The sequence below is a fragment of the Alligator mississippiensis genome, chromosome 2, assembly GCF_030867095.1.
Source record: "Alligator mississippiensis isolate rAllMis1 chromosome 2, rAllMis1, whole genome shotgun sequence".
Lineage (NCBI taxonomy): Eukaryota > Metazoa > Chordata > Crocodylia > Alligatoridae > Alligator > Alligator mississippiensis.
The window spans coordinates 39,923,125-39,951,113 of record NC_081825.1 but is presented as its reverse complement, the minus strand read 5'-3'; the positions used below and the strand labels follow the sequence as shown (position 1 = coordinate 39,951,113).

Genomic DNA, 27,989 nt, shown 5'->3' with positions numbered 1-27,989 from the left:
CGTGTAAAGGGGTCAGTCTCACAATTAAGGTAGTTGACTACTGTCATGAAGCACCGGACTGTATTCCTGCCTCTGCCATGGATTTCCATGGGATGTTGCTCAAGCCAAATATTCTACAGGCGGTTACTACTTATTTGTTATGCATTCTGCATGCCTGACAGGATCTGATCCGTACAAGCACTAAGCCTTCTCTGTGCTTCATTTCCCAAATTGTTAAACGGGAATATTACCTATTAATTTCACAAGTGCTGCTGATAAGCACTACAGAAAAGCCATGGAAGAAATTATTTTTTTAGATTTTTGAATTCTGTGATACTAAAACAGAAAAAAACAGACCACCTATTCAGTGAAGTAAATATTATACTCTAAATAAGGCAGAGGACCTATGAAAATGAGTGTGCAATCCTGCAATAATTATGTTATTATGCATATATACAAGGAAGTCTTACTAAGATTATACAGGTAATCTTGACCCTGACATTTCCCAATTTATCTTAGGTTGCCTGTACAAGAGCTGGGAGGCTGTTCCGACACACTCCAAATACAGTGCATCAGAGCAGACTCGATTAATCAAGTCTGCTGGAGTGTGGTAATTACTGCACTCCAGCCAGCCTCCACTTCTCATGCATTGGTGTCCCCCTGCTTCAAAATGACGATGGAGGTGGCTTTAACTAAAGCTCATTTGACAAGCTTTAGATAAATCACTTCTGCTACCATTTTGAAGCATGGGGATGCCAATACACAAGATGCCCAGGGAGCTTTTATTAGAGCAGCTCTCAGAACCACTCTAATTAAAGTGCCCCTCCACCTCCGGAGCATGTGTAAAGACGCCCTCATTTTATAAACTTTATTTTTCATATAAAATTTGTGCATGTGTGCTCAATAGGTAATTTTTGCACCACAACTCACTCACAGTTTCATAGTAGTTAGGGGTCAGAAGGGACCTGAACAGATCGTCTAGTCTAATCCCCCGTCACTGGTTGGAGCACATGCTGGGGTCACATGACCCCAGACAGGTGTTCATCCAACCTCTTTTTGAATTTACCCAAGGTAGGAGCAAGGACCACTTCCCTAGGAAGTTGGTTCCAGATCCTAGCTACCCTAACAGTAAAATAGTGCCTCCTAATCTCTAACCTGAACCTATTCTCTAGCAGCTTCTGGCCATTGTTCCTCGTCACCCCAGGCACTGCTGGGGAGAATAGGGCTCTTCCTGTTTGCTGCTAATCTCCCCTAATGAACTTGTAGACAGCCACCAAATCCCCCCTCAGCCTCCGCTTGCTGAGGCTGAACTGGTTCAGGTCCCTCAGCCTCTCCTCATAGGGCCTGCCCTATTGTCCTCCAAACAAGCGTGTGGCCCTCCTCTGAACCCTCTCAAGGCAGGCCACATACTTCTTAAAGTGCGGTGCCCAGAACTGGACGCAGTACTCCAGCTGAGGCCGGACCAATGTCACATAGAAGGGGAGCATCACCTCTCTGGACTGGCTTGAGATGCATCTTTGGATGCACAACAAGGTGCGGTTGGCTTTGCTGGCTGCGGTCTGGCATTGGCAGCTAATGTTCACCTTGGAGTCAATAATGACTCCAAGATCCCTTTCCACCACTGTGCTCACAAGGGGGCAGCTCCCCAGCTTGTATGCATGCTGTGGATTCCTTCTCCCCAGGTGCAGCACCCTGCATTTATCTACATTGAACCCCATCCTATTACCATCCGCCCACCTCTGTAGTCTAAGTCTAATTGCAGCCTCTCTCTCCCTTGGAGCGTGCCTACCTCTCCCCACATCTTGATGTCATCAGCAAACTTGGACAATGTGTTTTCCACCCCCTTGTCCAAGTTGCTGATGAAGATGTTGAACGGTGTAGGCCCCAGGACCGAGGCCTGGGGGACCCCACTGTTCACATCCTGCCAGGATGTTCTATAAAGATCCCTATGACGTGAAGTTCACACTAAGCATTTTGCACTAGAACTAAATTTCAGGCACAAGCAAAAAGTGTTGTTGACAGCCTAATTAAATCAATGGGAAGTGCATTTCCCTATGTTGTAAAAGGGACTGAATAATACTGAGTAATGAGAAGTATTACTAAATCTGCAGATGATATTAAACTGGGAGGGATCTACAAGCATTTTGGAGGGTAAGATTAGAGTTCAAGCTAATTTTGATACACTACATAAATGTTATTAAATAAACAGGATGCAGTTCAATAAAGAGAAAAGTAAAGTACTACACATATGTACAAGTAACCAAAAGGGAGAACTACTGATTTTGCAGAAAAAGATCTTGGAGTTACAATGACTCAAAATGAACGTGAGTCAACAATGCCCGAGTTAAAAGAATTGAGGGGCAAGGAACAAGAAAGCAAATACCATATAGAGACACATGCAAGAAGTAATTCTTCCATTACTTAACACTGTGTCCAGTTTTAGGCACCCCATTTTAAAAAAGTATGAACCACTGAAGAGGATCATAGAGTACAACAAAAATGGTAGGAGGTAGGTGGGAATTGAAGCCACCACCCTGCCACTGAAGGATGGTCATCCAGCCCATGAGACCAAATAAACTGGACATCCCTAGGCTAGACAAGCATATGCCAGTGATAGCTCAGCTATAGTGAAGGCAGGAGAGCACACTAGATCAGTGGGTCTCAACCTTTTTAGGCTTGAGGTACCCCTCAAAAAAATACCAGCTTATTCTCACTCATTTTTGACTACAGAAAAAATAAGAAAGTAATTCTTCTGTTGCAAAGAGTTTAGAAAGACCACAGAAAAGGTCAAAACATTTTTAACACTACAGATTCCTATTTGAAATCTTTGGGTTTATCTGGAGAATCATTTCCTAACAGTGTTAATGTTGTGCGGCACTGCACCCTTTAAAGGATCTTAATGCATCCCAGGATGCTGTAACACCATAGTTGAGAATCATTACACTAGATGAGTGCTTTTCAACCTTTGGGAGTCCACAGACTATGTCTAAAGAGTCCACAAAAGATAACCATGATCAATCAAAAGTATGTGATTACCCACACTTACAATTCAAAGGGGTCTGCACCACCATTCAAAATTTTTTACGGGTCCACGAACAAAAAAAAGTTAAAAACCACCACACTAGGTGACTCTCAAGGCCCTTGACAATTCTTTTTTCTAACATATCTACATTTTAGTAGTAAAACATATTCAAAAATAAAAGTTGGTTTGAACTGGCCTTGTATAAGGGAAAAAATGTTCATGATACAGAATATTTCAGAGGATTCAAGCATCTTTTCATAAGCCACAAGAGAACCCCCCTTCCACGTGGACACTCAACCCATCCACCCCAGCTACACAACCCATCATACACACAGATCCCCTAACACCCTCATACACACCTCAGCCACACACACACATGCCCTACATCCCACCACCCATCATACCACAAAAACACCCAACACCCTCCCACACACCCCACCATACTCCCCCCCCCACACACACACACCCCACACAGACCCCTCTCACACCCACCTGTACCCATAAACAACCCACACCCCAACCACACACCCCACTATACCCACACAAACCCCACACCCCCCCATATGCATCCCACACAAATGCCACCTATACCCCCCTACCCCACCTCCCCATATAATAAATATGAGTAAGACTTCATTTTGAGCTATTACGCAATTGCCTCTATTATATGCACTATGCCAGGGTAGGCAAAATACGTCCTGTGGGCTGCATCCAGCCCACCAAGCAGTTTCATGCAGCCCGCCGTGCCCACCAACAAATTGTGCTCTGTCCAGTCCTTCCACCCACAAAGGTGGGAGTAAGGCACCCACATGTACACACAGCCCCAAACATACCCTGTTGTGCCTCACTCCCACCCTCATGGGTAAAAGGGGGCAGCCCAGCCAGCTTCCGAAAGGGGCTGCTGCAGCCCCTGGAGACCTGCTTTGTTTCCCCAGTCTCCTCCTGGGTCCAGGCAGCAGGTAGGGAAGGAGCAGAGGCAGAGCTGGAGCTGTGGGGGGGAAGCGCAAAGCATGAGCCTGGGGCTGGCAGCAGCAGAGCCCGTGCCATGAGGGGCAGCAGCACGAAGCTTGGCTGGGCAGCGTGCAGGTGAGGGAGAGTGGGGGGGATGGGGGGACCCCCCCACACACACACTCTCCTCTTGGCGTACAACCCTGGCAAGTAGTGGCAGCAGTAGCAGCAGGCAGGGTGCTCAGGGCACAGGTGCCTGGCAGAGCACAGCTCTGGCCAGTGCTGCACATCACAGCAGGGGGCGCAGCTTCTACTGGGCCATCTGTATTGCTGGCACTCCCTGCCACTCAGGCGCAGCTCCTGCACTCACCAGGCATGGGAGGGAAGCCCCATGCACTGAAGCTGAGGGCCTTCCCCACCCCACAAGGGAAGGTGCCTAGGGCTTCCCTCCCATGTTGCGCAGACCCAGTGGGGAAGGCAGATGGCTCCAGCACCTGGGGCTTCTCTCCCATGCCCAGTGAATGCAGGGGCTGCACTTGAGTGGCAGGGAGTGCTGCCCCTCACTGCGATGTACAGTGTGGGCCGGAGCTGTGCCCCGAGTGCCCTGCCTGCTGCTGCTGACCCATGGGGGCGGGGGGGGGGGTGTCTCACACCCCCCACAAATGCCACACACCCACACGCTGCCCCCAACATGCCCTAAGGCCCCCTGCACACACAGCCACGCCCTCACAACCCCCCTCACACACACTCCCACCCACACCCCTCCACAATATACAAAACTAAGAATTTCTTTTTGAGTTATTATCCACACTGCCCTGTTCCATTCCTGTAAATCAGTTATTGGATCAGTATTGACTGATACTGTTGGTTAATAATTGGCTATTTGTATCGGCCAAGGAAATCTTTATTGGTGCACCCCTAGTGTACACCCAATGCACAAGGCTGGTAAACAGACTGGATCAGGCTCACAGACCCCACCTCCCCTTCCTTTTTTCCCTCCCCAGCATACATGATCTAACAGCTGCTCTAACAGTCTGGGATCCATACTGCATGAGGTACAGGTGCCAGAGTGGTTGGAATAAGTGGCGCAATCCAGCCAGCAGCAGCTGCGCTGTACATGGTGGCCACCCTGGCCAGACTGAGCCACTTGGTACCTGCTCTGGGACACATGCCACACAGAACATCCAACTCCAGCCAGCCTGGGATGCGTGCTGTACATGGCTGCCATAGCTGCATGTGTGCAGGCACGGATCCCAGACAGGCTCGAGTGGGCACCCCATGTGGCATACTTCCAAAGCAGCTGAGGCAGGCACCACATGTAAAGGCAGGGCTGCCTCCTCCCCTGTCTCTAAGTGCCTCCGCACAGGGGCTCTGCAGAGGGGAGCAGTTGGCTGGGATGCTGGGTACCTCAGCATGGCAGCTCTGCAGTGTGCAGAAACGGGGGAACAGGAAGTCCTGGGCTGTCTGCTCCTGTCTCCAGATGCTGCTCCCCTATGCACCAGCCAGCACATGAAGCACCAGGACATGAACAGCACATGAAGCACCAGTTAATTTTGTAAAACAACATATATACGTAGCTTTATACTGATTGAAGAGCAACTAGAGGAAAGCTTCTATTTCATAAAAAGAACAAGCTGAGAACAAACGTCAGCCTGTGTTTGTATGTTTTATCATTCTCCCACAACTTGTAAATGACAGATGATCTTTTAGACTGCTAGACTTCTGGGCACGCAGTAGGTTTTCCAGTATGTTTGTCCAGCAGCTAATGCAATGATGCCATAATCAAGATGGGTCTACAGAAATAAAAGCTATATTATATATTATATGCTGCTATGTTGTCAGTCTTCTTGTCTATTGATAACCCTTGATACTACATGTTCATGCTTACATTAATACTATGTTCTTTACAAGAAGAACTTTTATAAATGATGCTTAACACGCTGCTGCTGCAATATACAAGAGTGAAATATTTACAGTTCTCCAAAACAGCTTTATATTTAAGAAACTTTTATGGAGGAGATAAACATGAACTTTCAATAGTTAACTGAAATACAGCTTGAACAAAAACTGCATCCTTCTTTAATCAGAGAGAATGGTTTCTTCCCTTTTGCATATTATTACTTTTCTTTCTTTTCCTCACTCACAGGCAAGATGCGTCTACCAAGCAGTGAGCAGAGTGCCTTTCAAATGATAATATTTTTTATTAAAAAAGCAGGATGACAAATAGTGGACTAGGGCGTGAAAGATATTTGGATGTTAATAAAAAGCACAGAGTTCTAGGAAGTCGCAACCTGCAGATCTGGATGGTACACCATCTTATGGAATGAAAATTGGCTAAGAAAAGAATAATCTGGAATGGGACAGCATGTCAGAACAGTTCTGTTCTATTTCTTGGCTCCTCAAATATTAATTTACGCTCTAGAAATAAACCAAACATTAAATTCATGATAATACTGAGTTGAGAACTGAAATATACTCAAGAGGCTAAAAAAAAATAGCATCTTGCAAAAAAGTAACATCTAGGTAAATTTGTTATATGTATTCTAAACTGAATAAATAAATTTCAACACATAATGGGAAACCAAATATTAATTTTGATATCAAGCTTACCAAAACTTTAAATCTAGCTTTTTCTTTTTTTTATATATACATGTGAAAGCAGATATTAGCATCTATTTTTAGCAGATGAAAATCTGAATCTTCCTTTTTTATTTCTGCAAACCCTACACATTGCTAGCAGTCTGCAAACTGAGGTAAGGTGCATCATTTTTTAATGCACAACTTTAAGGTGTCAAAGATATCTACAGACATGACTAGAAACATTTTGAATTTGTCAAAGCCAATATATGACAATAACTTTGCGAAAAATCTTCCTCATTTTCCTTCCATTATACTTCAATGTTAGAATATCAATTATGGGGTAAGATTTTAAGTTCTTTGGGCCCATAGATACACTAGCTCTGTATGTGCAGATTTGTATATTCAAACAGACACATCACTTAAGCAACGAAATACCATGGTGACAGGAATGAAAAAACAATCTTAGTAAGGCTGTGTACAGATGTTCAGTCTCTACAGGGAGAATCACTGTTCTCCCACCACTGAAAGTTATTCAGTGCAGATATTCAAGTTAATTCTCCTGGAGCAAAAATGGCCATTCTGGGAAAAAATGCCTGGCAAACGAGTAGAAATCACTCCCAGGAGAATTTCTCCCTGGAGACTGAACATCTTCAAACTTTTCCCCAGCAGCAGCAAAATGGAGACAGAAGAAAGGCCCCCATATCTTCCACAGACCAGGGTCAACCAGGAGAGGAAAGGAAGAACACCCACTAGCTGTTCTCCCCCCTGTTTCTCACATCAGTTCCCAGTGTGAGAAGACAGGGCCTTTGCCCTGCTGCTCCTTCTGCTTGGCTTGCAGCTATTGGGAGCCAAGGTCAGGGAGCAGTGTTGTCCTCTGTCTGCTTCACCTAGTCCTCCCCAGCCCTTCTCAAGTCAGCTAGAAGAGGAAGGGAAGCCAGATGGACTGGGAATGAGGCTTGGGGAGGCTCTCTCAGGGGTAGCAGGACAAAGCCCTCTCCTGCTCCTCACACCTGGGAGTCCCAGGTGTGTGGAGCAGGTGAGGATTTTTCCCCCTGCTCTACCCACTCAGATCCTGGACACCAGGAGCCAAGTGGAGGAATAACATTGCAAGCTCTCTGCCTGCTTCTTCCAGAGTCACCAGGGTGAGAAGTGGGCTTTGCCCCACTGCTCTAGTCCCCTAGGAATGGGAAGACTGGAGCAGCCCAAGCTTTCCCCAGACTAGGATCACCTGATCTGGGGGAGATGAAAGCAGTAGTGGAGAGGGAGCACTTGCAGAATGAACAGGTATACTGTTCCCTCTCCCAGAATCATTTCTAGCAGTGGAAATTTTCTACTGCCTGAAATGAGCGTTTGTACATGGCCTAAATTTTTCTATGCTGTTCACCTAATTAAATCATCAAATATATCTTTTCCTGTGCCTATATGACCAAGACAGCCCAAGTAACCATTAACATGGGTGAGATTACTGTCCGTGTATTACCAGAGCAAAAGTAGTCTTCCCATGCAGTAATATGATAATAAACAAAGGCAAAACAACCCCCCCCCCCGTAGAAGATTACTTTATCCATGTATACAAAGCAATTTTTCCATTCATTGGATCTATATTCACAAGTGGTTTTTGCAGATACTAGAGCCAGCAGGGACCATTAGACTCATCTCAGTTTACCTTTTGTCTAACAGAAACCACAGAATTTCACCCAGTAACTTTTAGAAAATGCATATTTAACATTAGTCATTGAGTCATATAGTTGTTATTATTTGTTTGTTGTCGTGGATGGAGTGCGAGATTTAAGAGGCAACCTTTACAAGTTTTTAACATGCCAATTTCCCTTATTTTTCAAAATGGAGTGGAAGGGGTTCATGCTGAGTATTGACGAGAGGGTCTTATACAATTCCCAGTGAAATAGAGCATTTTCAGTTACATCTATGACAGCTGAAACAGTTGTCAAGAACTGTTAAATAACGTGTATAGGAAGTTGGGACCCTGATTTTAAAATAGGAATTGAGCAGGTGGCATTATAGGTTTTCCCAAAGCTAAAGTCTGCAACTTACAGAAGCCAAACTATAGGTTTAAAAAAAAATAAAATAAAACAACTAAAGAAGTTTTTAAAAATTACAGTAGATTTTTTTTTTTTCAAATTGCTGCAGGAATTAAGGGATCTAAAGAAATCTAAAAAAACCCACCCTAATTAATAGATTATATACCTAAATCTCCATGTTTTGATTTTTAATTGAAATATAAATATCTTTCACATCTCCAATTCCTGAGATTCTATAAATTAGGCATCCAGAAGTTTTCAGTGCACATAATTTCAGTACCAACCATCCCCCTTAACTTTTATTGATAATCAGAATTTTTGAGGCTTTGGCCTTTGACACCACTGCAGCCTTACTTAACAAAGGCTTTGAAAGTTTCTAACTTCATGCCCTGAGAGACTCCCTAAAGAAAGCAGCAGGAGTCCCAAATTTATTCCTCCTCTTCCTTACATCCTAAATGTTTTAAATGTCTTCTGTTACTTCCTCACACTTAAACATGGTCATGGAAGTGGCTTTTATGTCATTTCCTCAATAAAAATATTGCTGTTACAGCTGCTCAGTTTTACTTAAGATGTGGAACTACTGAAAGTGATGAGGATTCAATACTGCACCATAGTTACAAAAGATGAAACAGTGCTGTCTGTTTAAAAAATGTTAGTAGATACCATGTAACAAAAAATAAACAAAGGAAAAACACAAAACAAAAAAAACCATCACCTGGTAATGCTGCCAGCCTGCACAACCACTGTGCATCTGAAAGGCTCTCTCTTCTCAGTATTGCAAATCTAAGGCAAGGAAACTGTTCTTTGGAAAAAATGAGTTCTGTCCCTCCACCACAGGTTTTGCAAGTGCAACCTTCAGGGCATGTGCTTATCAGTCAGCAAAACCAACAGTTCACCAAGTCACCATCATGCCTCAGCCAAGACATGCATACATGACTAATGAAATCATTACAGATTACCATCCCACTTCTCACATTTGTTTGTATGCTAGTAGTGCTTAGAGAGCCCATTTGGGATCAAGGCCGCATTATGCTGGAGGCCATATAAGCATATGTAGAAGCAGTCTCTGTCCTCAAGAGCTTAACCTCCAATTAGGCAAGACAGACAAAAAACAAATACACAATACAGAGGCAGAACGTTGTTGGTAAACCTCAGTCCTTCGTAGAAGGGGCTTGTCTTCCCCGCCATGCAGTGAACAGCTGCCTCCACAACCCTCTTCTACCACTGCTCTGGTATGTTTTGTCCAACTTATAAAATCAGAGGCAAGAACTAAAAGGCTCCCAATATATCTAAAAACCAATATAATGCTGCACACAGCAAACCACAGCTGGCCACTCCTACCCCCAGTACAATACCCCTTTGGTTGCTCTTCCCCGAGGTGCTGGAGGAAGCAGATGGCCTATTGCCCCTCTGGTTTGAGAAGCTGAGAGGTGACAGAACAAAACAGCTTTTATTCAGAGAGAACATTTCTTCGTTGCCTTTCAAAAAAAAAATTCTTAAAACCTACCTGCTCCAGAACAGATTCCACTGACCATGCACCATCACATCTTTATATTGCATGATCCTGAACTGCTCCAGTCTACTTCAGAAAGCAAGTCCTTCGGAAAGGGGAACATGTTACTTGTTTGGAACAAGCCTCCACTGTACAGCACTATATACACATTTGGCATTTTACCAGGTCTATTACTGACAAATACAATACAAAAGCTCTGTTTCACTTAGTCACTCCCTCTTGCTGGTAGTCACTGGTTCAATTAGAAACTCCCTCTCCCTTTTCTGACCCCTCTTTCATCCTCCCACGTTTCTTACATTATTGTCCTCCTCTTTTTCCAAATCCTATAGAAAGGAAACAGCAGCAAATGCAACTGGATTTGAAAGCAGCATCTCTGTTCAGATTAAAAGTTAACCGATTTATTCAAAGAGCTTGCAGGAGTAAACAAGCTCATGTGTGTATAAAACAGCAGTTTTGATTCTGGAAAAAAAAGCCTCAGCTAGTAAATATCATTAAATCACTATCTACTCTTAAAGAATCAAAAATGTACAACCCAATCTGAAATGGATAACATTTTAATGCATTTAAAACCCCTGCAATTGTGCCATGCACAAAAAATAATCAATCCAGAAAGCAAGTCAGTAATGATACAGATTTTCTAAGGGATTACTGTGTGTGACCATAAAAATGAAGATGCTTTTCATGCAGCCAACTTTCACTGTAGTTATCCTATGTGCAAGATGGCACTGTCAAAGATTTTAAAACAGAAAAACCAGTATCACATAGTTATAATAGGAGCGATTTTTATAGAGCCCTTTAAGATGATATGCTACTGCTTTTTGAATCAATATCTAATAAATATACATAAGGTTGGCTCAAATCTGGAGTGCAAACTGCAGATTTTCAGACACTTACCTCATCAACTGAAACAGATATCAGCTTGAAAAATCAGCATGCCAACAGAATCTCAGTCCCTAAAACACAATATAATTTGGCTCAGCTATTGTGATTGCATTGGGAATGTGCAATGTAAGGCTCTAGTCAGAAATATCTTTATCCACCAAAAGAGGAAGAAACAACAGTTGGCAAGTAGTAAAAATCATATAAACCGTTGACAAAAATTAGCCAGTTAAATGATTAGTAAACTTTTAATGTTTGGTTATAATCCAAACATAACTCTAAAATATCATAGAGAACCATATTTCTGGCTTAAAGTAACTGTCTAGTTATTCAATTTACAAGAATAGGATTTTTTTCTAACTGCTATACCAGCAAAACTTTAACCTGGGATCTCAAAGCCAAGCTCCATTCTCTCACTTGTGCATCACCACCAGTGAACACACACTGCAATTGAATTATTTCTCAGAAAATAATCCTACTCACTTTCCCACAGCTATATTTACCCTGTAATGCTAATCAGAGTAAAAATGTATTTTCAATGGATCAAAGTATGACCATTAAAGAGGAGCAGACACCCTTAATTAAGATGGGGATATTTTTAAAGCAACTTTGAATAACTGCAGTTAGTTTCAGACAAAAGCAGAAAAATGTAAACTCTATGAAGTGGTAATTTATTTTAAATAAACCTGTTCTGCTTTGCTTTTTTTTTTTTTTTTTTTTTTTTTGCTTCCATGGCTCAACTCTTTAGAATCCACAAACTGAGAGAAATTAGAAATGGAACAGAACTGTTTGGCTAATTAGGCCATTTTCCTGCCAATGTGAGATTGTCCTCTATAATGTACTGCCTACAATTCTGTTCCGAGTCCCAAACTTCTACCACATTTAAAGAACAGAGATTCTGGTCCTTAAATACACCTTCCAACTCTGAAGTGGAAGGAAAAAAACCCTAAATTTGCATCACATGGAAGCAGTCTCACATGAATCACAAAATCCTGAAGCATAACGGGTCTTTTTTGAATTGCCAGCATTCCATGCAATGCCAAAACTGCATACTATAACAGAAATTGTGAATGAGTCAGCAGGGAAGTGGTAAAGGGACCAAAGTGAACTTGCAAGGGTGCCTCTACAAAGAAGGAATGTTCTTAAGAGACCAACAAACAATGTCTTGCATTCAAAGCTTGTCTAACTTTATCCCAACTACATAATTGGCACAATAAAAGCTATCACCCTAAGAAATCTTTGCTTGTCATTTAAAAGACCAGCAAACTTCATTTACCCAAATGGTTTATAAACAGAATAATGAAAATACGTATTTTTCTTAGAACTTCTGCAATTCTTAAAGACCCTTCCAAGGCGCTGGAATGCTGAGAGAGTTGTAGCCACTGTTCAACTTTCAAGGCACAGTAATCGTTCTGTGCTCTTTTCCTCACCAACAGTCGCACAGCAGGGAAACTACCACAAAAGTAAAGTTCTTGCTATAATTTCAAATTAAGGAGACAGAAAAATCTTGTACCAGTTCAAAAGAGAAGGACATGTGAAGGAAATAAAAAACAAATACAAATAAAAATAAAAAAAAACAACTCAGCTACAGAAGGAGAAGGCTGTAGGTATAAGAGAGTTTCCTAATGATTTTTTGTCACTACAGTTCTATACCATGAAAAGCTGGGACCATTCTATAAAATTTAGGATTTTATTGTACTTTTAATAAACTATTAAAGATTAAGGAAGAAATTGAGTATTGAGTTTTGAGGGGAACTTCTTCTAGTAGTAATTTCCTGAGCATTATTAAAATATATGCTATTAGAAATGAAGAGTATTTTAGCTGTAACAGTATTTATTCCAATGTTATAGTGATTTGCTTGGCTATGCATTGCTTTGCTGATTTCCTACCAGATGGCGATATGTGTTTGAGGGATGGGAATTACAAACCTGTATAGCAGCAAAATATGCTAACATTTATTGTGATATTTATCATACTTATATATAGTGTAATAATATTAGTCTTTAATGATACTTCAGTCCTAAATTATAAGCTTTTTCCATCTGTAGGTGTATTGAAATAGCAGAACAGTAAAAAAAAAAGTTCAAAATATGAAAGATTATTCTTTTAAAAGTAGGGAGATGTAGTCTGCCAAGAACGAGCTCAAGAGAGGTAAACACATCCCCAGTACAATAAGAAAAAAAGAATATGTAAAAATGACTACAGAAATAATCAGCGCATTTTGCAGTGATGAAGCCTTGAATTTCATACATAATAGGGTAAAATCGAGATAAAACGAAAATACAATTCTATCTTGTACAAATAGCTATGAAAGTCTAAAATCTGAAAATTAAGACTTTTTCAGCAGTCTGCACTGCAAATACAACCTAAACTTTGAAAGACAATCTGTTCTTTCTGATATCTTGATTATATAGAATGCAGTGTTTGCAGCCGGTATTTATTTTACGGCTGTGTTAATTAAGACCAAGAGCAAAACCAGATTATTTTATATTTCTGCAATGATGAAAATAAAGTTCTTCTGCCACTTAGAGAAGAGGGTAACTTTGAATACATAAACAGAAGATGTGTCAAATATAAATATGCAATTTTTGCATTTACTTTCCTCACTATGACCATAAATTGAAAGGACAACTAGACCTCCAAGTGGAAAAAATAAAACACTGTCATGCTGATCTATGTAAAACTCTTAAAAATACAGAACTAGTTACCAAACAGAAAAGTTAGTAGGCAGTTAGTAATTCTGTTTTCCTCCAATCCAAACAATTATATCTAAAATACCTTTTAAAATACGTGGGAAGCAAGGGGGTTTTTTTTAGTGCTATCTCTGTTGGACCAACTGCATAGTTGGGAGAGACGTTAGACAAGGTTACAGGCACAAAGTGACCTTCCTGAGGTCTTTGTGCCTGAAAGCTTGTTTAACATCTCTCCTAACTATACAGATAGCCTAATAAAAGATATTACCAAATAACTCCTTGCTTTGCACTTATTTCCTGAACCATCACAGCTACAACACTTCAACCACACTTAAAAAAAAAATGGACTGCTATACAGGCAAATATAAATTCTGAAGGTTTCAATGAAAGACCCAGGAAACTGTATTGGAGAATATTCAGTCAGTTTTAGAATGCATCTATGTAGCTTTTACAACCTTCCAACCTTACTATGTGTGCATGTTAGTGCAGAAGGAAGTGGTGGTCATGGTGGGAAAACAGAATAGAAAAAACAATTCCCATGATAAATAGAAGCATTACCACCTTTGATATTATTGGGGAATCCTGCCACTGTGCACAAATGCTAGGAAGTAAGCAGTTTCTTCCATCAGATCCTTTATAAGCTTCATATCTTACAAGATACTACAGATAAGAAATGTTCACAAAACTTTTGAAAAGTAAAGTAGTAACTGCTGGAGAGTAAATCTCACCCTACTTAGAGCCTTCTCAAAAACCCTTAAATAGGAAAACTCTCAAGAGCTAAGCCAGTAGATTTTTGTGAACCAAAGTATTACATTAGAGTAGATGAGGACTCGAAAGCAAAATGAAAGAAGAACAGAAAAGACCATAATCAGTTCAGGCTGCACAGATGTGCTGGGGGAGACTGGAGCAATTTAGGATTGCCTTTGTAATTTCTCTGTCCCTTATTTGCATAATCTTGTTAATCAGAAGAAACAGGTGAAGTGTATTCATTTCAGAACTGGCCATATTAGGTAGATATCACCAATGATGACAAAAATCACAATGTTCAATATAAATTAACTTTTTTATTAGCTTGGGAGTTAGAGAGGGAGGAAGTGTTTCTTCTTTTGCAACACCGACTAGATAGCATATCATTAGCAGTTAGTTTTATGCCTCTCTTCTTACATTTCTTTCTCCCTCTTCTTTCCTTATTTATGAGCTCCTACCCCATTTCTTGTTAGGATCTAAATTACCATAAAAACCAATTACATACTCCTCTATTTCCAAATGAATCATTCTACACCTGGAAAACAACAGCTCCCAGAGCTGACAACTCTCTGCACCTGCTGAGGAATAATTCAATTATCAGGTGCACTTATTAGGTATACACAGCACCTACTGCCTTTGATAAATAAGCAGAGTTAATCATATCTACAGCCCTCCTGGAGGCTACTTCATGATGCTTCTATCAGGTCATGTACTCTGTACATCATTACTTATGCTTCTGACACTCCTCAGTTCTTAAATCTCTTATATATATAGCTGTGTTGCAAAAGAAAAGTTTCTGTTTCTCAAATAGGGCTGTGAAGTCAACAACATAGGAGAAAAGGGTAATTTTCTCAAATGGTCTCACCTCCATCCTTGGTAAAGTCTTTGAAAAAATGATCAAGGCACACATTTGTGAGAGCCCGGCAGGACAAATTATGCTGAGGGGAAATCAGCATGGGTTTGTGGCATGCAGATCGTGCCTGACCAATCTAGTCTCTTTTTATGACCAGCTTACGAAATGCCTGGACACACGAGGAGGGGTGGATGTCGTATACTTAGACTTCAGGAAGGCCTTTGATATGGTATCCCACCCCATACTGGTGAACAAGTTAAGAGGCTGTGACTTGGATGACTACACAGTCCGGTGGGTGGCGAATTGGCTGGAGAGTCGCACCCAGAGAGTTGTGGTGGATGGGTCGGTTTCGACCTGGAAGGGTGTGGGCAGTGGGGTCCCGCAGGGTTTGGTCCTTGGACTGATTCTCTTTAATGTCTTCATCAGTGACTTGGACGAGGGAGTCAAATGTACTCTGTCCAAGTTTGCAGATGACACAAAGCTATGGGGAGATGTGGACACGCCAGAGGGCAGGGAACAGCTCCAAACAGATCTGGACAGGTTGGACAAGTGGGCAGAAAACAACAGAATGCAGTTCAACAAGGAGAAATGCAAAGTGCTACACCTAGGAAGGAAAAATGTCCAGCACACCTACAGCCTAGGGAATGACCTGCTGGGTGGCATGGAAGTGGAAAGGGATCTTGAAGTCCTAGTGGACTCCAAGATGAACATGAGTCGGCAGTGTGACGAAGCCATCAGAAAAGCCAATGGCACTTTATCATGCATCAGCAGATGCATGACAAATAGGTCCAAGGAGGTGATACTTCCCCTCTATCGGGCACTGGTTAGACCGCAGCTGGAGTACTGCGTGCAATTCTGGGCGCCGCAATTCAAAAGGGATGCGGATAACCTGGAGAGGTTCCAGAGAAGGGCCACTCGTATGGTTAAGGGCCTGCAGTCCAAGCCCTACGAGGAGAGACTAGAAACTGGACCTTTTCAGCCTCCGCAAGAGAAGGTTGAGAGGCGACCTTGTGGCCGCCTATAAGTTCATCACAGGGGCACAGAAGGGAATTGGTGAGTATTTATTCACCAAGGCGCCCCTGGGGGTTACAAGAAATAATAGCCACAAGCTAGCAGAGAGCAGATTTAGATTAGACATTAGGAAGAACTTCTTCACAGTTCAAGTGGCCAGGGTCTGGAACGGGCTCCCAAGGGAGGTGGTGCTCTCCCCTACCCTGGGGGTCTTCAAGAAGAGGTTAGATGAGCATCTAGCTGGGGTCATCTAGACGCAGCATTCCTTCCTGCTTATGCAGGGGGTCGGACTCGATGATCTATTGAGGTCCCTTCCGACCCTAACATCTATGAATCTATGAATTTTCTTTGGATTAGGACTTTTCAACAATCCAGTAAAACTCACCCTTATTTTGTATTTGAGAATCTCTTTTCTTTTATGGCACATTGCAATAGGTTGTGTATGCTCCTTGCATTACTTTATCCTCCCTCTTTGAGGGCATCATAAGATACATCCTTCCCATCAGTCAAGGAACAGACGCAGTGTACTTTACAATTCATTAAAGCCACTCCTTCAAAAAGAAGTGATATAGTGATACAAGATGTATAGGTAGGGCCATCCCTGGGGCTGTGACTCAGGGCGACAGCCCCAAGCCCCACGCTTTGCGGGGCTCTGTGGAGCCACTGCTGCTTGCTTTGAGTTCAGCTGCTCGCTACCCCCCCCAACCACCCTACCACTGCTGCCAATGGCTGCAGCAGCTTCTTCCGGTCCAGGGCAGATGGGATCGGAGTGGGGGCAGGGCCTTGCATGGGCTGATTTGCCCCGACTTCACACCCTGCTCAGGTTGGCTTTGTGTATAGGAGAGTTCACTACTGTCATCAATAGAGACGAGTTAAGAGGAGGATAAAAATCTCTAAGATATTTATATCTATTCATTATTGGATGTATGTGCTAACTTTCATAAAAGGATTCTTCTTTCCACTCAATGAAAAGTTAGGAGGAAACTGTAAATACACACGCTACATCAGTCTGTTTTGTGGTGCTTTAAGTAAGCCACAAGCCCAAATTATGGGACTCCCTAGATTTCAAGGTAGCATTTTGGCATCATCCAGGAATCTTGTGGATGCCGAAAGGTTAACCAGCTGCAGCAGTCAAACAGCAGTGATTAAACATATGCATTATGAATTAATGTGACTATCAAAGCTTCATACTACACACATACAAAGACAAGGAGGAAAAAAAAATCTAAGGAAGTAAAAAGGGTCATTTACCACAGTGAAATACTTTCTCTGGCATTGTGTAAACCAATGGTTCCCAACCTTTTTTATACTACGGACCCAGCAAACTCACCAAAAGAATTTTGGTGGACCTGGTATAGAAACAATCTAATTTACATAGTTAAACATTTGCACATTTAAATATGTAACATTTGTAAATATTTAAAATTTGTACTCGGTTATGTGTTGGGGCAGCTGCAGGAACCAGGGGACCCTGCAAGGGAGAAGAGGGCTGCACAGGCGGTGGCCCGGGGGACCCAGCTGGGGCTGTCCAAGGAGCTCCTTTGCCTTCCCTAGAAGCAAGCAGCAGAGCCGTGTCCCTGCCTTCTGCCCCAGGCATTTCCCCACCTGCATCCCCCCACTCCCAGCCATGGGCTGGGGGTCCTGCCTGGCCCAATGCGGGCCCCAGTACCTGATGCACAGGCAATGCCTCGCCAGACACGGCCACGGCAGAGGGAGCAGAATGGGGCATGTGGAGCCAGTTGCCTCCCTTCTGGGGCTGCCCCGCCACCCAGCTTTAACCCTGCACAGCTGGTGGTGGAAGCCGCTATCCCAGGCAGACAGACAGGGATTTGAGTCCGGGGCTTGTGCCATGATCCAGCAGCCAACCAACCCTTCATGGCCCAGTACCAGGCCGCAAACTGGTGGTTGGGAACCTCTGGTGTACAATACCAAAACCTTCCCATTACAGCTATACTAGCAAGCCTACTAGCGGATACACACTTTATACCAGCAAAAGGATCTTTCAGACTTCCAATACCAATACTTCAGCAAAACCTTACAGCATAGCTTTTACGTTTTCGAAAGTCACAATTTTATAAAAATACATTACGAGATTTAACATAACTAAGGTTTTAGATTGTTCTGTTAAACTGATCTCCAGACAAAGGTAATTGTTTTCTACTAATTGCATTTCCTCAGACACTGCTTCACAACAGGTCTGCCCTCTACAGGAAAAAGGTATTAAACACACATTATCTTTATATTTTGCAGAAGCAGAAAACATATCTTCTAAGAGCAAAAACATTTTTTAACTTAAAAACAGAAGCTAGGTATTTCTTTCAGCAACAATTTCTAGAGACTTTGAACATTAAATTGTACAGTTAACTAAAAACACAAGCCACCTGGGACAATGCAAACTCTATAATCTCCAGGACAGCTATCAAATTGGAGGCTCATGGGCCACATGCAGCCCCAGAGGGGTTTACCTGTGATCATCAGGCTCTCGGTCCAGGCACCACTCCCTGCATTACTGTCCAGCTGCTCCCGTCAAGGGAATCTCCGGGTTCCCCTTTCCCCCTCCAACTTCTACAGCTTGCCTGTGCCCTTAGAGCAGGGGCAACCCATGAGGCTGAGGGAACTGTGGACCTAGGGTTTTGGTGGGGGCCAAGGCATGAGTGTGGTGCTGTAGGGGTTTCCTGCTGTACAGTGGAGAGGAACCCATGCAGCATGGCCACACAACATAGCAAACAGCCCACACAGGGAAGGTCTTAGTATGGGGCATGGCCCGGGGGGGGGGCCACATGGCATAACAGGGAGGCCCAGGCAACCTGACATGTGGCCCAGCAGGTGTACTGCTTGTGCAGCAAGTGGCTGAGGAGGCTGTGGCCCCTACCCACTCAGGAAGTCGACATCCATGCTGTACAGAATAAGGTTCCACTAGGATTTAAGCGCTTCTGGTACCTATTATGGTTACTTCGGCTAATGATCTATGAATCAGACAGTCAGAGATTCATGAAATATATTTTAATCCATATCAGAGTATTTCTGAAATGTCAGATAAGTCGTGATTGAACAAAATGAACATGTCAGACAAACTTCAGCCTGTTTTATACGTTTTTGTAGTATAACATTTCCATGTGTGTATGAGAAACTATTCAATCTCAACAGAAGGAAATAAAAGAAGGGACCATAAAGGAATATACATATGAGTATCCTGAATCTATATCTTGTTTGACTAACTTTTTTTCCTCCTAGGGCTCCTACACGTGCTCAGAGCCTGCTCCAATGCACTGGAAAACCAGTGCATCAGAGCAGACGGGCGGCGGAAGTGGGGAAGGGATCTTTGCTTGTAAAAATGAATGAAGCTTCAAAGTAGTTTGTGCAACAATACATATTTTTACAATGAAATTTTCATACAATGCAATTATACAAGTATATTTTTCTACACAAAAATGTGTCATACAAGCACAAGTATGCTATTTTTCAGAGTTGTCCAGTTAAAATTCTATATATAGGCAAGTTACAATTGAAATGTTCCTCTGAAATCATACTAAGATATACTGCATGTGAAAACCCAAACCTGAAAGTAAAAATTGTTTTGATGAAAATTTTACCTGACCAGATATATCAGATTTCCCTTTGAAATAATTACAAAAATCAGTGTTTAAAATGAAACGCAAAGCTTAACTACTTAAGCTTTAAGTTGGGGCGGGAAATTATTTTGGGCAAAGGGCTGCTTACTGAGTTTTGGCAAGCCATCGAGGGCCACGTGACAGGCAGCCCAGGGCAGATAAATATTAATTTTCTAAAATTTTTAGGGGCCCCGCGGGCCAGATAGAATGGCCTGGCGGGCTGCATCTGGCCCCCCAGGCCGCATTTTGCCCACCCCTGCTTTAAGTGATCATAATTCAGTGATATTATTACACAATGTTCTCATAATAATGACTGTGCTACCACAAATATAGCAAGCTAAAAGAAGAGTACATAAGCAACTCTGCAAGTAGATAAACTGCTAAGCTCTGTATCCAACCTCTTTTGAAAATGTTGTCTCAGCTTCTTAAGACTGTTGAAAGCCAAAAATTATCAGAACTGTTTTGAAATGCCAAAGAACTAAGTAAAATAAAGCAGACATTTTAGTCCCTGGCCACCTCCATGCTAATTAGACCATAGTCTGTCAGTATCTTCAAACTACCTGGAGACGCTGAACAAAGTGTAAAAGGATTTTCTGGTACATGGTTAATACACAAACTCCTTACAAAAGGGTTCTAGGATGCTGCTTCCTACTTCTTCATAGGCAGACAGACAATACTAACAACATTTTATAAGGGGTGCACCAATAGAGAATTTTTTGGGCCCATACCAAGGGCTGATTTTTAATGAGCCATATTGGCCAATGCCGATCGGATTCCGATATGCAGCTGGGCAGCATGAAGAGCCATGTCCGGCTGGTAAGTATGTGGTGGGGGAAGGGAAGGGGCATTGGGGGGGGGGAGGCAGATCGAGCCCCCCACAGTGAGGGAGGGAGTGGGGCTGGGGCAGGCACTGCACAGCTGGGGCAGAGCATGGGACAGAGCCATGAGTGGCTCATCAAGGGGTGCAGGGGGGCAGCTCCCACCGCTACGCTCACCCCAGGGTATGTGCCCTCAGTTATGCACATGGGATGAGGGCAGGTCGCCACAGTGAGCTGGGGCTTAGGAGGTGCCAGGCTCTTCCTGGTGGTGAGAGGGGGGGAGGGGGAGAGGGTTGGGCCAGGCCTGAACTTGTGGCAGGTGATGGCACCGCTGGGAGGGAAGCTGCAGTCATCCCAAAATTAGCCATAGTACCCCATAACTCCCCCCTCCCAGCACCACCACCAAGCACTCCAAGTTCAGCCCCAGCCCAGCCCCCACCGGGAAGAGCCCAGCGCTGCCCCAGCCCACAGCGGCATCCCACCCTTCCCCAGCACACACATCTGAGGACATGCCCCCCCATGACCTCCCAGGGTGCATGCATCAGCAGGAGCTACTCCTCTCCCCGCGCCCACGGATGAGCCGCTCGCAGCTCCACCCACTCTGCCCTGGCTGTGCAGCGCCTGCCCCCGTCTCAGTCCCATTCCTTCCCTCCCTCACCACAGGGGCCCCAATATGCTCTCCCTGCCACACCCCTTCCTTAACAACAGACTTACCAGCCAGACCCAGCTGCTCTTCACACTGCTGGGCTACACTCCTGGCTGCCTGCATGCTGTACTGTGGCTGTGCACATGCACGGGGCATTTAATCAGCCACATGAGCCAAAAAAAGCAGATTGCCAATACAGTCAATTTTCCTTATAATTGGTGCTGATCTGATGTGGGACAGATGTATCTGTGTACCTCTACATTTTATAGAAGTAGGACATTGGCTGCCATGGTTTCCCTGCTTTACCTGTGGAAGGGCTATGTTGTGTCAGGGTTAAGGATAGTTTTATGTAGAGTTTAGATTATGGTTGTATGGGATAGTTTGGAATTGGATGATCCTGTCTCAGGCAGGGGTTGACTAGATCAGTGTTTCTCAACCAGCGGGACGTGTCCCACTGGTGAAACACAAAGGTTGTGTAGGTGGGACTTCAATTTACTGCCTGATTGAAAAAAAATCAGTTGTTTGCACTTCAAGTAGATGAATCAACAGATACTGCGAACAGTGCAATTTTGTGGGGTTTTGTTTTTATCATGGTGGGACCAGGGTGTTTTGACAAAATGGTTGGTGGGATGTAAGGTACAAAAGGTGACCTCTGGAAGTCCCTTGCAGCCCTACATTTCTATGACTCTCTCTCTCCAAGAAATACCATCAATAAAACCACCAGTTCATTGACAATGCCAATGACCTCTGTCCTGCAATGCTGTATGCCCATTTACCAAATGTAGATTAGCACTGGATGGAAAATAGAAGGTTTAGCAAAGATGCCTCTGTCGCCAAGGAAGACGGACACAACAACAACCACCTAATCTATCTCAGGAGATAGTCCAAATATGTATAAAGATTCATGATGAAAGAAACAATTTAAAAAGTCAAAATGGGTTTGTTTATTATCTAAATAAGGTGGTAATTTCAGACTCCTTTAATGAAAGATAGAAAAGGTAGCTCAATATGACACTGAGTCTTCATCTCATCTTTAATTTGCCAATTTATCATATCATGTGTAGCTTTCCATTATGCTGAGGATTCACTGCTCACCCAAGCCAAACAGCTCAATTTCTTGACCAATTCTAGGATGAGCACAGGATTTTACAGAATTCTAACAATGTTGTAGCATTATACCCAAAAATCACACAGAAATCTAAAGGCCCTGCAGTAAATGAATTTTCAGAAACTACAGAAAATATATAGGATGAATAGCAGTGATATCTCAGATTGGAAATCTCTTGAGATGAAGACTGGTTCATGTAAAGTATGCCAGTCCAAAGAAAGCCTAACAAAAAAGTGGGACAATTTAAAGATACGAAGCCCAAAAATATTTAATTATCTGATTTCCTTTCATCTTTCCCTAGTGGTTCACAGGCTGCGAGGGTAAAATCAATATCTGACTGGGAGAATACACTGCATGAATTAGAGAAAGAACTGCGAGACTGTTTCTATGATGGGGGGGAGGAAGTGAGAAGTAGAGGCCAGGTTTGGAAGCCTGAGGTACTTTTCACTTCTGTTTTGTACTTTTGTGCGCGAGTGTGTGTGTACACGCATGTATAAGGAAATTCCCCTATGGGGAGAGAAACCAACTTCCCTAAGGCAAACATACAAATGAGTATTTAACCACAGAGGAGTAAAAAAAACCCGTCCCCGCCCAAAAAAAACCCTTCAAGGCTTCCAAACCTTAATGTAGGACTGGCTTTCTGGCAAGGACATTGCAACAGAATAGTATTCTGTAGTAAGTGATGAAGTACCTCTATTAATTGCATCCTGTAACCAAAAAGGAAAATGTAATTAAACTGCACTCACAGTGACTTGACTTTACAAAACAAAGTAAAAATAAGAGTAGAAAAGGCATGTTGTATACTACTGTGAACAACTACAATTTAATTGTCAGTGTAACAGAGTGACATGGTCCTTTAAAAGCATTCCAGAGCCACCTCAAATGGTTCCAACTCTCATCTCTCACAGAAGGGATCTTTCAAACAGAACCACTAGCTGGGAAGTGAAGCTTGCTGGGAAAGGAAGCAAGGATAAGAGCTACTCTCTTCTCCACTATAATACATCAGAAAAGAGGTTCTTCCTGAAGAAGGGACACAGGAGTGGCAGGAAGATGAAAGGTCTAGTTAGAAAGCCAAGGGGGCAGGTATACAAAACACAGAACACTAGGAAGAAGAGAATTCTGTGGACTCATTTACAAGCTTTTGGGAAAGACAGGTTGGTGACAAAGGGTTTTAAAATACTGGAGTAAGGATGATGTTTGGCTACTTTTGCCAAATCTCAAGATGGATTACAATGTAAAGAAAGAGGCTGTGAGCACACAGAACAAAGGATCTGGGATGTGACCTACGTGCCATCTTCCTTTTTCTGAGCCCAGTCTGAGATTGCAAGAGAAGATTTGAGGAAGATCCCTTTTGTCAAGGGAGGAAAGAAAGCTCAAGTCCAGAGAGGGAAGACAAAAAACACGTGAGGGAACTGTTGTTCGGTTTCACTTTTCACTGAACCTTTCAACTTCTGTTAAATTGTTTATCCCACATAGGGAATTTCCTTAATTTAGTCGAAGGACTCCATTAACTGCCTAACGCCAGATGCATTAAGGCCATAACACCAGGTTCTTGCCAACTTGATTCCTTAATAATATAAAGAGCTAACTATATGCACCTAATTCAAAACTACCCAATAGTTTTATAAACAATGAACCTCCATCAACATGGGTGCCATAGTAATGAGTATAAGTGTGTTGCCTATTAGCCATTGTTGAAAGGGCCTGAATATAAATATATAGAAATGAGACATAACAAAGTAAGTGTAAGTGATTCATAGTAAAACGAAACTTAAGATAACAGAATGAAACTTAACGCACCAATCAGGTGTGAGCATACAGGGTTACTTTAGAGCAATTGAAAGGTCCCAAAACCAGCTCGGACCAAGAAAAATTGCTCAAAACTGGGTCAGTGGAGTGAAACAGGCATGCGCTAGATGCTGCATCCGCACCCAAATATGGGACTTACGGCAAGGCGGAGTAGGAGAGGGCCATGACACCAACTCACTCCATATAAACTGAGCATAAGTGATCCCAATTTGGAGAACTCACTTGCAGAGCATCGAAAGAAGAATTGCAAGTAGTTCGCATTGCAGCCTGATCAACTGTGCAGAGTCCCCGAGACAAATATCTCACTTTAAGTGAACGAGTTGTCTCGTCTGAAAGTGGCGGAACACCAAGCCAGCAATCTCATCTGACTGGGTAACAGAACAGAATAACCAAGTATGCTACACCTATTGGTGCGGTAAGTATGAAATATGAATAATACAAATAATTCTGAAATCAGTAAAGTAATTGTAACCTGAAATTGTATTTGTAATCCCTTTTCTGTAGTATTATCATCAACAGAAACAGGAGCAACAATTTCTGTCATATTTTTGTGCTGTGTGTGTTTGCATATGTTGTGTTTCGTATTGTTTATGAAAGCTAAGCAGTTGTACAAGCGATCTAAGGAGTGGTAAATTAGTTAATCCATTGTGCATAATAAAGGAAGCTTAATGGTTAATAACACCCACCTCAAAAATCTCCTCAGTACTTACCCTTCACACTCCTACATTCTGACTCCTAACGAGCCGTACCCTTCGGCCCTGTAAGTTTACCACCCCCACATGATAACAATGGGGACAAAGAAGAGTAGTCGAGTGCTGTCTTGCACCATTGAGGAGATGCTAAAAAGAGATTACACAATTAAGCTAATTTGGTTTTAAATCGCTGATTTATGCAGGGATCCTGGTTTTCTCGGTTTAAAATGGCAAATTTTCTGATTAAAACTCTGCAAATCTCTATGCATTTATACACACACACACATATATGCACACACACACATACATACACACATATATATAGTGGCGTTTCAGTTTTAACTGCAGAAAAACACAGATTTGGAGGGTTTTAATCAGAGAATTTGCCATTTGCCGATGCCCCTCACTCGCTACCCCCCCCCCAGCCTCCACGTGTGAGGAAGGGAATGAGTGTGTGGGGAAGGTGGGGGGGCACAAGATCTCTGTACCCACAGCAGGGTGCAGGACTGCAGCCAAGCCACACCAGCTCCAGGCAGGCACTGCCTCCACAGCCCAGTGGGCAGGACTCAGCGCTGGAGGGAACGCTGCACTACCATGGTAAGTCATGGAAGTGGCAAAGGAACTGTGTCCCCTTTTGCTGCTGGGTGGGCAGGGGGTGCCTCACCTCAGCAGCAATGACTGCAGAGGCAGCTTCTGCCTGGAGCTGGTTCAGCCTGGCTGCAGTCCCACACCCCAGTGTGGACACAAGTGTCAGGGGGCATATGAGTCCCCGCCCCACCCCATGTGCCCCCCCCCCCCCCCCCGCCCTTAGCGTGGCCTTTGCCCCTCCCCCGCCCATAGACACTTACCTGGAGGGAGCTGCAGAAACTGCTCTCTGCTGCAGCCTGGAACCCCCTGCTTGACAGCCTTCCTCCTGCTCCCTGCACCCCAAGCAGCCCCTTGGAGGCTGGAACTCGGCCAGCCTGCAAAGGGAAACCTGAGGTTTCCTGTGTTTTTCTCATTTAAAAGGGAAAATCCTTGATTTTCTCCTTTAAAAGAGGAAGTTCTTTTTTTTTTTTCTCTGTTAAAAATCTGCTTTTTTCTGCAGCAAACGGAAAACCCAGATCCCTGATTATTAGAAATTAGACCTGTGCAAAGTGGCTACTATTCACTTTGGATTTGGATTCAGATTTGGCTGATTCGGAGGACAGTGATTCAATTCAGTGATTCCAATCACTGTCCTGAATCAATTTGGCCAAATCTGATTCTGAGATTCAGCTGCTGCCAAATCGACCAAATCTCTGCATCAAACAGGCCCCATCCCCCGCCCACTCTCCAAGCTCCGTCAATGGCTGCCCCACCTGGTCCCAGCATCCGGGCTCTAAAAAAAACAAACCCCACATTCACTAGCTGCTGCAGCTGGTGCAGCTGAGGCTTTAAAAAAGAAAAAAGCTGGGACCCTGGGGCTGGACCTGGCCAAGCAGGGCAGCCATTGACAGGGCTGGAAGAGTGGGCAGGGAATGGCAGAGCCCCGCACAGACTGCGGGGCGGTGGGGGGCAGCAGAGATTACCCCCCATGCCTGGCAGCAGCCAGTGAATGCGGGGCCTTTTTTTTGTTTTTGTTTTAAAGTGCCAGAATGCTGGGACCAGGTGGGGCAGCCATCAATGAAGCTGGGAAAGCTGGCAAGGGCCGGGGGTCACTCAGGGGGGCTCGGGGAACAGGCAGGGATTGGGGCCTGGTGGGGGTCCCCCCATGGTGCCCTCCCCCCTCCTCCACTCCCTACTTACCGGCGTGGAGTCCAGGTCCAGCTCCCTGCAGCAGCAAGCGGGGGACTGCCCAAATCTCCAAATCTTTTCTGAATTGATTTGGAGAGCTTTGAATTGATTCAGACCTTTTTATTGGTCTCCTGATTCTTTTTAGACTCAGAGCTTCAGCTGCTGAATCAGACCAAATCTCTCCCCTGAATCAAATCAGCACCAGAAGCGTCACACAGCCTATTAGAAATCCATTAGTATATAATGAATCAAGGCCTAATTGTGCTAGGTACTGTGAAGATGTAATAAAATAAAAAAGATCCTCCACTGCCCCAGAGAGGTCACAGTTTAAGGCAAGAGACAATAGGTAGATGTAAACAGGAGCAGCACAGGAAAATAATGATCAACATCATAAGCAGTAGCTAATGTGTCAGCCACCTAGTTCCTGTCAAGCTTTTTGTACACATCATAGCAGAGGAAAATTTTGAGTAGGAATATGCAACAGGACATGTGACGGCCTTGCAGATATTTACTGGAAGCAGTATGAGAGAAGGCGCACAGTTAATTTTTTTCTGGAGAATTTAAATGGGCTTTAAAGCCTGATATTACTGGCAGTGCAGTGTCAGATGTCAGAGTGAGCCTTGACAGCATATCAGAGATGACAGGTAAAGCAGAGATAAGTCAGAAAGGGATTTGAAAGCAAAGATAAGTAGTTTACCAATGTAAGGACATGGAAAGATAGAGGTGGTCATCATAATAATCCAGAAAATTATTTTTATAGCACCATTTTGAATGAACAGAAGTAGGAGAAATGAAATGTACTGGCAGAGGTAAGAGATACTATGGGTTTGGATTAGAGTTTAACTGTGTGAATTAAAAGGAAAGACTAGATGTTCATGTGAGTTATGCAAGACAGAATCAACCACCTGGATGAAATGCCCCCTAGAAAGCCACAGTTACAAACCTGGTTAATAAGAATGGAAGCTGTATCAACAAAGAAGAACTTGGAGGGGCTTAAGGGTTTGGGCTTTCTGTTTCAAATGGGGGGGGGGCAAAAAGGAATGCAACACTTGATTTCAAAAACACTGTTTTGGTCATGCTGATATTAAGCCAACAACTGAACATATGAGATGACAAAAAGAGACACACAGAACAGGGAAGTAGATCTGTGAACAACCAAGATAAAAAGGATAGCTGAAATTATATATGCAAATAAAGTGGTCCAGGAACATAATGACAATTGCAAAAAGGAGAAAGCCCAATGGAACCCACACAGAAATACCGAGGAAGTCAAGATTCTCCAAAT

General features: G+C 43.3%; 1 protein-coding gene across 3 annotated transcripts in view; it reads right to left on the bottom strand.

Annotated features, from left to right (window-relative positions):
- The window catches only part of RBPJ (recombination signal binding protein for immunoglobulin kappa J region), a 109,155-nt gene that overhangs the window by 66,258 nt on the left and 14,908 nt on the right, over positions 1-27,989 (bottom strand). The window contains exons 2-3 of one of the 3 annotated variants that reach the window (XM_006260434.4): positions 10,976-11,034; positions 10,076-10,166 (exon numbers count right to left, since the gene is read on the bottom strand). The exons of 1 other annotated variant lie outside the window; for it this stretch is intronic. In XM_006260434.4, the coding sequence (XP_006260496.1) occupies positions 10,076-10,128 (53 nt within the window). In that variant the 5' untranslated portion in view covers positions 10,129-10,166; positions 10,976-11,034. The remainder of the gene's footprint in view (positions 1-10,075; positions 10,167-10,975; positions 11,035-27,989) is intronic. One more of the 3 variants, XM_059721616.1, reaches the window with a different exon arrangement.